Raw genomic sequence first — 13,360 nt, forward strand, 5'->3', positions numbered from 1 at the left:
TATTACCAAAATTTGTCTGAAAGTTTAATAATCAAAAGAATACTTCCAAGCGAATGACATGAAAACTTCCCAAATGGACTGGCATGGTGAAATCTATGAGGAGACGACGTTGTGTTGCATATGGCCTGGGGAACCAAGGCCGCAATCCTCGCAATCACTGGAGGGAGGAGGGAAGAGCTTGCTTGGCCCCCGCCCACGCGACCCATTCTCATACAAACATAGTTTCCGCCATTTCCACCCGCTTGAGCATTTGTGAACTGGGTAAAAACAGTTACTAAGTGCAAAGCAATAACTCTAAGCTCCCCCCACCTCAACTTTTGACATTGAGAACTTCTTTTTTTTTTTAAGTGTTAGCTTTCCTTAGCACGTCCCTCCATTTCTTTGCACTGCTCGTTTCGCGCTGTCCAGTAGGCCAGACATTGGCAATATGCCAAGATGATGCTAATTGGTTGTAACGATCTGGTTCTCTGGTTTTCTCAATATCATTATAAGTGGAATGCACTGTAGTTAAAAAGCGAACTATCAGAATTTAGTTAATCACTTTACTAGTTAGTATGATTCGATTGTTTTGTGACGCCCGCCAACACTGGTATTACTATGGCACAAAAAGATTCTCTTCACCTCAAAAACCCTATATTCAAAAATGTTGGATCGTTTAAAGAAACAAAAACACCCGGTATATTAACTAATCCCACATGTAATACCCCCTGAAAGGGTTCTTTAAGGTAAACAAAGTGAAGTGAAGTGGAGACAAAAAGTGAAACCTTCGTTAACAGTTTTATCCCATTCTCACCCCCCATAAAAAGAAAATGTATACTATTTCCACACATAAGTCGACTCCGAATATAAGTCAATCGCCAAACTGGCACCACTTGCTGACCATTAAAAAAAAAAAGGGCAGTGTGCAAAGCTTCACTGCTCAGCACATAAATTTCTGGTGAGCGCTGGTTAGTACACACCGTGCTGTGTTGCTTTGCTTCTTAGCTTACACAGCCCATAGCAGCAACCATTGAGCGCAGAGCAGCAACAGTAAACACAGGCACACTGTGCTGTGCCAAATACGCACAGTATAAAGACAGGCGATATTTTGTAACTCCTTTTATGCGTAGCATATTGCAATCACTCAGTTCAGCCCTTCGGCGTATCCGGGCAGCCACCAAACCACGTGATGTGACATAACGTGGTTTGTTGACGTCACGTCACGTGGTGACGCGACGTCACCTAACCACGTTAAAAAAAATTTAAAAAAGAAAGAAAAAAAAGACGCCTGAGCATGGTGGCGGTTGCCACCGCCCCGTTTCAAAGGGGGCGCTCCTATCCATCCATCCATACGTCACGGAGGAAAAGCTGCTGAGAAAATCGAGTGCCGCCAAGCAATACCTTGCGCAAAAAGACCGCGCAATATGCAACGCAATCTTGGCTTAACCAAGCTAAGCCTGGGCATAATTTTTTTTTCTTTATCGCTTTCGTGCACGGCAGGAAGTTCTCTGCGGTGATGACGACCGACTTTCATGCTGCTGAGCGTGGCAGTGGGTGAGAAATTCTTTTACAGCTGGCGCGCATGGCACAACCACCTGCTCCTCGTAGCTCTCACATTGGCCATGCAATGATTGTGGCATCAGGCTAACCGTGGCTCCCACCATCTGCTTCTCCCGTTTTTTTTCATCTTAAGCTGTGCAATGGCTCTGGCGTCAAACTTTGAAAGTTTTGGCATGGCGCCATGCCTGGCTCCCCTCATCTGCTTTCTCTTCGTTCTATCTTGGGCTGCATGATGGCTCTGGCATCGTACCAGCTGTGTCACCGAATTACACTGAAGCTTGGCTCAGGTGGGGTTCCGTAAAACAACTCTTGGCATAAAAAGTTGACTCCAAAATAAGTCGACGCTCCCACTACCTGTACTAGCCAAGGGCGGAATATGTATGTCTACAGCGCAATCTTTGTCACGGTATGGCATCGCAACCCACACGTACCTCAAAGAGAAAGACATGCAACGAGGCAATTAGGCCTTTATGAATATTCGATTCGATCTAGAATGTTTGGTATTCAAAATTTGGAAATATTTGACTCGGGTGAATAGCGCTTCTGGGACGCTTGCTTTGTGAGGTTTCAGTTCGACAAACCTCCTTTGGGATGACACCGCAGCAGGAGTGCAGTCAAAGCCCCAAGCCTGACTCCATGAAACTTCCCACGCGAAATTCACTAATTAAGCATGACAGCATAAACATGAGAGAGAGCTAGCATGAGGCACAAGGAGACGGGTGCCCCTTTTTGACACCTGATGCAGGGCGGCGCAGGGCGTGCAGGCGAGTGGGCGCATATGGCTAGTAGGCGTACATGGAGTCACCTCTTGTAGTTAGATAGAACTTAAAGGTGCACTGAAGAGGAATCTGAACTCGTCTTTTTGCCGCGGGAACTCGATCTACATGTTCCTAGCATTCTTAGAAACTGCGACTTATTGCCCTGTGTGGCCGATTTCCCTAATTAAATCGAATTAACGCCCAGCTCCCGCCTTTAATTTTGAATTCTCCCTCGTACGGTGGGCGCAGTCGACCAATGCGGGGAGTGCCTTTCAGTCAGCTCTGTGGAGGCTTTGCTTTCGCTTCATTTTGTTTTTTAGGTTTCCGCGAATAAATAGTTTAATTTGCAGATAATACAACCGCAAAATAAGCCCGCAGAAATAAAAATACGTGCGGACTATTTGCTTCTACCGACTACTACGTATTACTCCGCCGATGGCAGAGCGGCAATCCGGCAAGCCGGCACAGGACTGGGTGAAAGGCACTCCCCGCGTTGGTCGACTTCGCCCACCGTACGAGGGAGAATTCAAAATTAAAGGCGGGAGCCGGGCGTTAATTCGATTTAATTAGGGAAATCGGCCACACAGGGCAATAAATCGAAGTTTCTAAGAATGCTCGGAACGTGTAGATTGAGTTCCCGCGGCAAAATGACGAGTTCAGATTCCTCTTCAGTGCACCTTTAAGTCTGCAGTTACTGCCACATTAAATTCCTCTGCGACACAAAGTAGTCAGCTATTAATGCTTTTCTTGCAACCTAAACAAAAATCTAACCATCAGACGAAATTATAAGATCAACAATTTTGATGCCTCTGGCTTGTTTCATAAAGTGAAACATCAAGAAGCTGACTTTGTTTACCACTGCGACTGGTCAGAGGAGTAATAAAGGATGTCATGGACCATGGCTCATTGTTACCAACTGCCGTTTTTTGAAGTTGTATCCTACTATAAAAGAAGCTGGACGTCCCACAAAATAGATCTCACACCCCACAAATATGGTGGCTCCGCGTATAGGTCGGCTTCCCCAGTTTCCAATGGCCATTTTTGCAGAAATTTGACACAGCTTCGGTGAGTGCGGCAAAGGCTTATGTGTACATGATACTGAAAGTGCCTATTGTGCCATTCAACCTAATTTGTGTGCCACAAGTATTCGAAACATTCGCTTCAAAATTATTTGAAGAAAATTACTATTCACTCTGTACCGAACAACCACTATTAACATAGGCCTAGAGGCAGTCGCAAGGCCAGAAGAGGTTAGGCGATTAAACTCCAGCGTTCCAACTCACATGCAGCCCAGCTAACTAGCTAACCAGCGACAAGCCGCATTGCTGACAGTATAATTTCAGATTCTGACGCCACGCAGTCTTCAGAGGGTGCCGAAAGTTTGCTCTCGTGCTATCTCCTGCTTGACTGGAAAAGCGACTGTCAGTGCTAGCAAGCCGGGTAAACAGCATGCAGTTTGAAAATTTAAGAGTCAATTTGCAAGTGAATGAACATTTTTATTTTCTTTTCCTTTACGCATGGAGCTCCATGCATCCTGCCAGAAATGGGCACTGGCACGGGGCATATACTACCAGCAGGTTGCCTGAACCTACCTTACACTCCACAAATAGGTCGACCCCCCCCCCCCCCACATCCCCAATTACGAATGGTCATTTTTGTAAAAAAAAAAAAAAAAGGTCGGCTGAAATGCGGCAATATACGATATTTTCTGACAGTTATGTTGAACGAGCCACAAATAAAACAAAAAAAAAATTCCTATATGGGCAGTAACAGCAGAGACATCAGCAATTTATGAAGTACAGCAAAACCTCGTTAATTTGAACTCCTTGGGACTGCGAAATATATTTGAATTAACCAGGTTTTCGAATTAACCGACCAGAGCAAAAAAGAAAAAAATGGACTCGGGCAAAAAAATTTTGTTGCTGCCTTTACTAAACGAACTTTGTGGTCACATTATGTTGTAGCGTAAAAGCCAACCGTCAAGCTTGCAGCCCTTGCTGGCTAAAAAGAAAGTTGACTCCAAATATAAGCCTAGGCATACCTCCCGCCCTGCTTCACACCCCACCCCGCCCCGCCCCTTGTGCTTCGTCCTGCCCCCGCATTTTGTAGCAGTTTGAAGCCAACGAAGATCAAAAGCAAAAAAGCGGCGATCCACCCTGCCTCCACACTTGTCTCCAGCCCGATCAACTAGCGGCAAACTGAAATTGCAAACGGTTCTACAGTTTCAGATTCCGGTGCGGTGCATGCCCTGGAGATTCCCGAGGAAGCTAACGCCAAATTGAATAAGCCGGGTAAATGGCGCAGAATTTGAATTTTTTTCAGGGGAACCAATCTTCACAAAAATTAACGACTTTTTTTGACGCATGGAGCCCCATACGTTCTGCCGGAAATGGGCACTGGCATGAGGAACGTGTACCTGGCGCTCATACAAAACTATCTTGGAACTATCTTGGACCCTAAAAAATACATCGCCTCCACCTTGAATTTTAGGAAGGTCTTTTTTTTTAAAGAAAGGTCAACCTCAGCCTCTAACCACGGCACACTACTCAAAGAAATGGCACAGGCTGGCAATACATGCAGTCAACTCATCGATGGCACGCAGCAAGAATGGTCGCGTCGCAGGACAAGCGCTGATGCTCTTAGGGGTGGGAGGTGCTCTGATGCTGCAGCACCTCCGCTAGACCCTGCCTTGACCATGGCCAGGCTGGAGAGGAGCGACGGGCACCACTGCCTCTAAGTCCGGCCATGTCTTGACAAAGCACTAAGAGCACATTACTTCGAAACTGGTACCCACGCCTGCGTTGCAGTGAAGCAAGTCTTTTCCTTTGCAGGCACATGCTTCGGTGGTCAGCAAGTTGTGCCAATTGTCGTTTTGTGCCGAGAGTACTGGGGCTAGGGCGCTTGGCATATCGAGCATCGGCATTAGTAATCAACATCGCTCTGCAGCGCTGCCTCACGGCTGCGAGGGGCTGTCGCTTCATCGGTTTGCAGAGAAATTGGGATTGGGCATACTGCACAGCACATCAGACCTTCGAATTAACCGGGCTGTTGCACACCGCTGCTTCGATTAATCCAGTAAAATTTACATTATAATTATGTTAAGAGACTGCAGAAATTCTTCGAATGATCCAAGTTCGAGTTATTGAGGTTTTACTGTAATATGATGGGCTATTCAGAGTCCTTCCGAAGGTAAGCTATTCAATGGTAGACCAGGAGCACAGGCTAGGTGTTTTTAGCAGATCTAAAGGCTGTCAAGCCGACATCATCCTGCTTGGCCAAGATCACCACAGCATACTGGTAGTCTGCAAGGTACTTCATTCGCTGGTGCTACCATCATGCATATTGTCGCCTACATTTGATCGCAGAAATTTTTCTCCAGCAAACGCTTTAAGTTTTTGCTGTAGTTATCAGTGTAGAAATACACTGTGCAGCTGCTCTGCCTTTTTATTTTTAATAAGGGTCTGACGAAACAGGAACCAGTGAGAGTTTCAAGTGATGGCCTAAAAGATCGAGCAAAGCACTATCTTACTGAGATCTGGTCTCAATAAGATCTTGTCTCAAATAATAGAACAAATGACATCAGCAAGGTAAGGATCACACTCAGCAACACAAAACAAAGTGAACAAGGGTTGAGGGCGTGAGCCTCAGCCTGCTCAGCCAACATTTCGACAAGAGGATTGAGGCTCCATCTTCAACCCTTGTTCACTTTGTTTTGTGCTGTCAAGAATCCAATCCTCCTGCCCTCTCGGTACCCTTTGTGCATTCTCAAAGCTGCGTCCTCAATTTAGCAAGTACTTCAGCATGATGTCTATTGTAAAAAAAAAGGGAGAGAGACAGAACCAGCCTTCCGGCCTTTGCCACTCCTGGAAGCCAACTAGTTCGTGTCTGTGCACATTGGCAATGGCTTGAGGCAAGGTGGCACTTCGTCTTTATTTTCAATAGTTTCTTGCTCTCGCTATACTTTCTGCTTGCCCTCGCTTCAGTGCGAGCACACTACTCTGCATATGCCAGCATCAGAAATTGACTCCAGAAATATGTGGACAGTTTCACCACACCATAAAAAAAAGCCTTAAAGCAAAGCAAGATTTTAAGTGGGCTGTTCATTCTTTGAATAAAACACGCAGAGCAGCACTTTACAACATAAAAACAGGCCACCCTCTGAAAAACCGACTCAAAATAACAAGAATCACTGAAGCCAGAGGCATCGAAAAGAAAAGGGGCATTCAGTATGCTGACCTTCATGCGATGGCATTTCTCCATTTCTTTTTCAGCAACCACACAAAGCACTGCGGGAGGAACCGGACACCTGCGTAGCTTTACGAAGTGGTCCACATGTGCTCCTGCGCAACCAATACAAAAAAGGAACGCTACAGAGAGCAAGGCTACAAACACAGTGACAGCATGCTGAAGAAGACAGCTCTAAGATAATGTGCAATAGACCAAATGAGATGCACAGCAGCAAATGAAAGACAATGGCTAGTCTGTAGTATGTATCACCTGCAGGTGCCTCGTCTATCTCTGCTAAGCACATAGTGCAAAATACTGCATTCGCAAACAACCGCACCAAAACATCGCGTGGAGCAGCTGAAAATTTTGCATAGCTGCAGCCACCACCCTGCCGCAGTGGCTCAGTGGTTAGGGCGCTCAGCTACTACAATTTATGGTTTAAGGGGGTTTAACGTCCTAAAGCGACTCAGGCTATGAGAGACGCCGTAGTGGAGGGCTCCGGAAATTTCGACCACCTGGGGTTCTTTAACGTCACTGACATCGCACAGCACACGGGCCTCTAGAATTTCGCCATCATTGAAATTCAAACGCAGTGGCCGGGATCAAAGTTGCATCTTTCGGGTCAGCAGCCGAGCACCATAACCACTGAGCTATTGTGGTGGCTGCTCTCAGCTACTAGGGTGCTCAGCTACTGAGCCTGAGTTTCCAGGTACAAACCCAGCAGCGGCGGCAGCGTTTCACTGGAGACGAAACAGAAAGGCACCCGTGCACTGTGCAATGTCAGAGCATGTTAAAGATCCCCAGGTAGTCGAAATTATCTTTCGAGACATCTTTCATTCCCACCTTCCTCCCCTCCCTTACGGCTTGGTTTGGGTGTCCACCGAGATGCGCGACAATTACTGCGCCATTTTCTTTCCTCAAAAACCAATTTTCCGACCGCCACACCTGTATCACCCTTCCGAGACATCGAACTTGCGGCCTGGCGCGCAGTTCGTTTCTTAGACGTAAAGACTGACAGCCATCTTGAATGCAGCAGTGAACGACCGCCGGACGCTTACCGGACCCGAAACACAAATGATGTTTGACGAAGCCCTACCAGCACTACATTAAAAACTGGTAAAATGTGGCCGGTAGTCAGGGTTGACGTTGGGCAGATTTCAAAAGGAGCCAGAACTGAAGCTAGAAGCAGCCAACAGTAGCCATGCCAATAAATTGTAGTGCTAAATTTGTAGCCAGATAAAATAGAAGCAATATTATGAATTAAAATTTTTATTCATGAGCATGTAATAAATAACAGCCTTTTGAATCAACCCAGAAAACAGAATAAAGTGCACAATTTTGCCCTTTTGCTTGGCATTCAAGCCACAAAAAGCTTGTAGAGAAATAAATAAATTATCAAAAGTGCAGTACACGTGCACATAACTTATCTACAATATCTCTATGGCCAGAAAGCCATAGAGCTTTCTTTCACAGGCAATTCGCAGTGGAAGAAAATTTTGTTCCGGTCTAGGGTTTGAACCTTGCACCATGCCCTGTCCAGGCCAGTTGATCTACAGACAGTGCTAAGTGGGATGGCTAGCAGATGGTAAAGCGGGAGATAATTGATGAACACTTCGAAATAAGGGAGTAATTACTCATTAGCATCTGACCAAGAACAGCCAGTGGCTACATTAGCATCCACCCAAGTTTATTGCCTGTTCTTTCTCGGAACGTACAATTTGTACTTGCGTGCTTTCCCATGGCAGTGACTGGTCTCAGCACCCTGAAGCCATAAAACAGAAGCTCTGTCACCTTGGTCTGCATAAGTGTTCTCTTGCTGGTATTGTGCTTCTCGTGTTCTAGCGTTACATAGTGGTACGCCATCCACAAGGCTGCACCTATGGCTGCACTTTCACACGTGGCTTCGCAGGTGCCTCGATGCTCAACATTCCTGCCAGCGGAAAGGAAGGGCACGCACATTGGCCAACATGACAGCAAAGCTCGGAAACAATGGGTCGTCTTTATGCTTGCTTGATATCGTCTATGCAATTGCTGAAAAAAGTGGCTAGCAAATGTGCCAAAATATTGCGCCATTCTGGTGTGCTTGCACGGTGCGGAGCACAAAATATGTAATCAAGGGTTCGACAGAATCCTGTCTGGCGAGGGAGAGGCATAGTAGTAAAATAAAACATAATGTCGCACCTCATCGAACCCGCTGACAGAGCATGCTCAAGAAATGAAGCACACCATTGACTGGGAGAACGCCACAATATTAGATACCATGAAACCCACATCGTCACGACTGCTTTTAGAATCTTTTTATATACAGACCACGGATCATGTCATTAACAGGACGAAGGGTAATCTCCCGGATATCTACGCCCACTCACTGCGCTGTCAAGTGCGCATATAAGAAGCGGCCCATTCCGTCCATCTTTCATTGTGAACAAGGGACCCGTAGGGGTCCCGAAACGTCAAGTTTTTTAAAAACCATCTTTTGGCGAGTGTATGTTTTATTTTACCACAAAATATGTAAGTTAAAAAAAAAAAAAAATCTGGGTAAAAAGTTGGGGGTGTGTAAGTTACACGAGTAAATACGGTAATTTTAGCAGTCCATATTACCTAATTCATTACCACGCCATTACGCATCAGCAAGCAGCAATCAATAGATTTGAAGCACGATTTCAGTCTTAACCGGAGCGCTGAAGATTTTGTTGCACCATCTACTGAGTTGTTGGACACTTTATACTTTTGTTTCTTGCACTGTTTGTATTTTTCCCACAAGGCGGCAATTTCTGAAACGCCCCTGAAGCTGAGGTTCTGGCTTAGTGTGCTTGTGGGACAGTGTCAGCCACAGAAATGACGCACGCTCGGAAAAATCCTGCTTCACGCAATTCTGCTGATTTGCAGCTGATCTGCAGCCTGGAGCCAACTGACACATCGAACTGATATCATGAGTGATATTTATGGTTTCTGCAGTGTCTCAACATCTTACGGGCAAGACTTGCTTCCATCTGCCCCCAAAAAAATCAGCTTTAGGCCCAGCAGAAATCAGGGCACTGCCCTCGGATTAATGCTCTGTAATAGTCCAAAGCTGTTTGCAAACGCTGTGACTGCCTTCTGACTGGCTCTGATTCATCCAAAACGTGTTCCGAAATAGTTTCTTGTAACAACAAAGGATGTAGAGCCTTTTCAAGCAATTTAGTCAAACTTAATTACAGTAATCCCTCGTTATAACGAAATCGCTTTACTCGAAATATCGCTTTATTCGAAATTTCTTCCAGTCCCGACCCAAACGCATGCATTTTAAGCCGCATTACTCGAAGCGCACGAAGAGCTTGACCCGCTTAGAGCGAAGTGGCGAGCGGAGGCATCGCCGCCGCCGAGCGTAGGCATCGCCGCCGTGGCGGCGACCCTTTGCGCATGCAGTGCGAAATTAATACCGCCGACGAATTAAACTCATGCAGGCATAGAACAGGCCACAAAAGTACCAAACCCACGATCGATGACCTGCCTAGTAACCGGCACCAAGAGAGTGTCGAGTGTCCCATGTCTGCGTCTCTTCTACGGCCGCCGCCGCCGCTCACACGTGCGTTCTCGCAACGCCTTGCGAAAAAACCTTCTCTTGGGACCGCGGCGAGACCGCACAACAGCGGCAAGGGGTAAACCGGTGGCGAGGAGGAGAAGTGGTGATAAAGCCGCGGCGCGCGGCCTCTTTTATGTCCGCCGCCGCCGCTCGGGCGTTATCACAACGCCTTGCGATAACGCTATAAGAACGCGATAAGAACCGCTAGCAACGGCGAAGGGTAAACCGGTGGCGAGGAGAAGAACGGAGGGGGTGGCGAGGAGGGGGAAGGGCGCGCCGCGGCGGCGCCCACGCGAAGCGCGGTGTTGACGAGCCTAGTGAAGCTTTTCGCTTCAATAAAGTTTTCCTCGCGCTTTGCGATGCCAGAAAACCGCGGTGTCTTGAATGCGGAAAAGTGGCCGGTCATGCTCGATTCGCGCCATTCGACTAGACAAACGGTCTAAATGCGCGTTAGGGTCACTGAATTTTGTTGTTACGGCGGGAACACATGTGCGAAAAGTGAGCGCGATTCAACGCGGCGCGAGGTTGCGAACGGCGCCGCAGCGTCCGATCGCAGCGCGCCGCTTGCGTCCAACCTGCTAGACGTCAACGACGGGCCGCCCGCGGCAAACGCGATGACGGGAAGCGGGAGCCAACGCGAGCGCGGAGAGCGGCAGCGTCATGATGACGTAGGGCGCGCTCCTTTGAGCCGGGGCCGGTCTCGACGCGCTCGCTCGCTCGCGCGCATCGAGACCGGCCGTGGCCTGCCGGCCTGTCGATCAGCCTGGATCCCGTCTGGATCACAAAAATGAGCTAAGGCTTGTTCTTGATATAGATAATAAACTCTGGTATAAGCAATCTGAAAACTGTATCATCTTTGAGGATCGCTGACCAAAACTAAGTTGCTGGTAGAACAAATGTGCTACGAGAAAATTTTGTAGCGAAAGCTACATTGGCCACGAACTTGCGATTTCGCTGTGGCAGTGCTCCGAGGAGGCACAGAGACCGACCTTGAGCCATTGCCTAGCAACCGCCGCAGCTGGCGGACGCCGCGCGGCGTCCGCCAGCTGCAGCGGTTGCTAGGCAACGGCTCAAGGTCATCCGCCAGCTTCCTCGCAGTTGTGGCGCAGTTAAATCTCGACTGTTTTAGCTTTTTTTGAGCGGTTGCTTATATCGAATTATCGCTTATAACGAATTTTTTCGCCGTCCCGCTGACTTCGTTATAACGAGGGATTACTGTATAATGAATATGGATACTACAAATTATTGGTTATACATATCAAACTATTCCTAAATATTTTCAATAAACACATGCATTTCTTACTTTATATATCGAATGCGGTTAGCCATAAAACGGATGCATCAAACTGCTGAGCACAAAGCTGTGTCTGCTTGGTTGGCAGGTGGCAGGCTTTGCTTCGCTACACGGGCGACTAGTGGTGGTGCAGCAAGCATTAGTGCCACTGTTCACACTTTACTTCGCATTTGCCAACAGCACCACAGAAGATATAACAGTGAGAACAGCTGGTAGCCAGGCTGTCAGCACCCTTTGCATCTCTTGCACCTGTAGATATGCCTCGGAACCAGCAATGCAGTTGGCTGTTGTAGCTTGCCCGCATCCATCCTCTGCTCACATGTACTGTCACTGAGTGGAGGTGGTGACAACGGCGATATCTTTTGTCCTGGCATCCGATTTTTTAAGCGACACCACTGTAAGACGAGGAAGCCACCCTAGCTGACGTCTGACCTGCCACCGCTGCATACTGCAGTGTTTTGCGGGAAAGCCAACCTATCTGACGTTTGCCACTCTGTTTTCTACCGCAAGCGGTTTTGAAACCGTTATAAAACTTCGGAAACGGTCTCTGCCAACTGCCATTCTTCAGCTATAACGAACCATTTTACGATTTTTTTACCTTTCCCTATAATGAGGTTTCACTGTATTACCTTTTTAAATTTTCATGCGAGCAGATCATCACAAATGGTATAGCGGATATACTTTTCGTGTTTGCGCAATTTTTTTACTTCTTTGAAAATGTTCTTAGCTCACTGATAATGGCGAAAAGTACATTTATCAAGCTATATTTTGATACATTTTACTTAGAAAATTTTTGCTCGTAGTGAAAAATGTATATCAAGGACACTCTGAAAATGGCCTTTTTTTATGTGTCAGAAAAAAGTTTCTAGCTTAAAATTTCGAGTTACAAATTCAAACCTTTGCAGCTAGTTTGTAAACAAATTTGAAAATTATTATATGTTCCACAACGTTTTTATATTAGATAATAAGAGATATCATCTTCTCAATACAATTTTGATAATTTTCAACATTTTTGTGCATTTGCGATTTTTTTCGCAATATATTCACACCAAGTATTTGTGTTAAAATAAATGTCTTCAGAAAGCACATTCTACTGCCATCATTTTCATGCAAATTTCGCTTTTTACACCTCACGTATTTTGCAGGGAAAAATTAACGGGCACCATATCAACAAGGTACAACTGTACGTGGTTATATGCATTGTGAAACAGAAATCAAGGGAATTCAGCAACAACCCCCACCTGTGTGTACCAATGCAACACATTTCTAGAGCATGCTAGCTTTCTAAGAAAGCAAGATTCTTTGCCAAAAGACACATGTAAGATGCCCTCACCAACTCCTTAGCTGAACATTCCATTTCATTTACTTATACAAAGCTTTACCAACCATTAGCCTAGTACCAGCCTACACTACAACTGATTTTTGTGTTCAGTTGATGTGATTTGTATGCCTGGGTGCATCCAATGGTTCCCCTGGAAAATAATCCACTTGTGAGGTAGTACATGTTCTCTGTACTTCTTGCTACTGTTTCACGTCATTTCTTGCCCTAACAACTGAATCAATCACAGCTGCCTCATTCACTGTTTTTGCAATCAGTTCTTCACCAAGTCCTAGTGTCACACTCACCAAGGTAGCCAGCGAAGGTCTGCTCATAGCCACTGAGTGCCACCAGCTCTGTAGTCAGGTCTTGTAGGAGCAGGTTGGTAGCATTGCCATAGCGGCTCCCGCTGGCAAACAGGTAGAACTTGGAGAGCTCAGTCACGTTGACAATGAATGAGCGCTCGGTTGTTGGCAGGCCACTCCACGGTGATGTGGGCTGCCCAACTGGCAGGCTCTGGTTGAAACCTCGGCTCCAGTCTGGAGTTGGGCTCAGGTTGTAGCCACCACTGTCAGTATGGCTCTGGTAGAACCAGGGAAGCTGCCCAATAGGAGGTTTGCCAAAGGTGCGGACAGCCAGCTGTGACAAAAATAAATTCT

General features: G+C 46.6%; 1 protein-coding gene across 1 annotated transcript in view; it reads right to left on the reverse strand.

Annotated features, from left to right (window-relative positions):
- Nucleotides 1-13,360, reverse strand: part of Tsf2 (transferrin 2) — a 37,969-nt gene that overhangs the window by 9,148 nt on the left and 15,461 nt on the right. The window contains exons 5-6 of the mRNA XM_089578505.1: nucleotides 13,010-13,340; nucleotides 6,534-6,637 (exon numbers count right to left, since the gene is read on the reverse strand). Coding sequence (XP_089434631.1) covers nucleotides 6,534-6,637; nucleotides 13,010-13,340 — 435 coding nt within the window. The remainder of the gene's footprint in view (nucleotides 1-6,533; nucleotides 6,638-13,009; nucleotides 13,341-13,360) is intronic.

The sequence above is a fragment of the Amblyomma mixtum genome, chromosome 3 (assembly GCF_055824585.1).
Source record: "Amblyomma mixtum isolate Tamu chromosome 3, ASM5582458v1, whole genome shotgun sequence".
Classification (NCBI taxonomy): Eukaryota; Metazoa; Arthropoda; class Arachnida; order Ixodida; family Ixodidae; genus Amblyomma; species Amblyomma mixtum.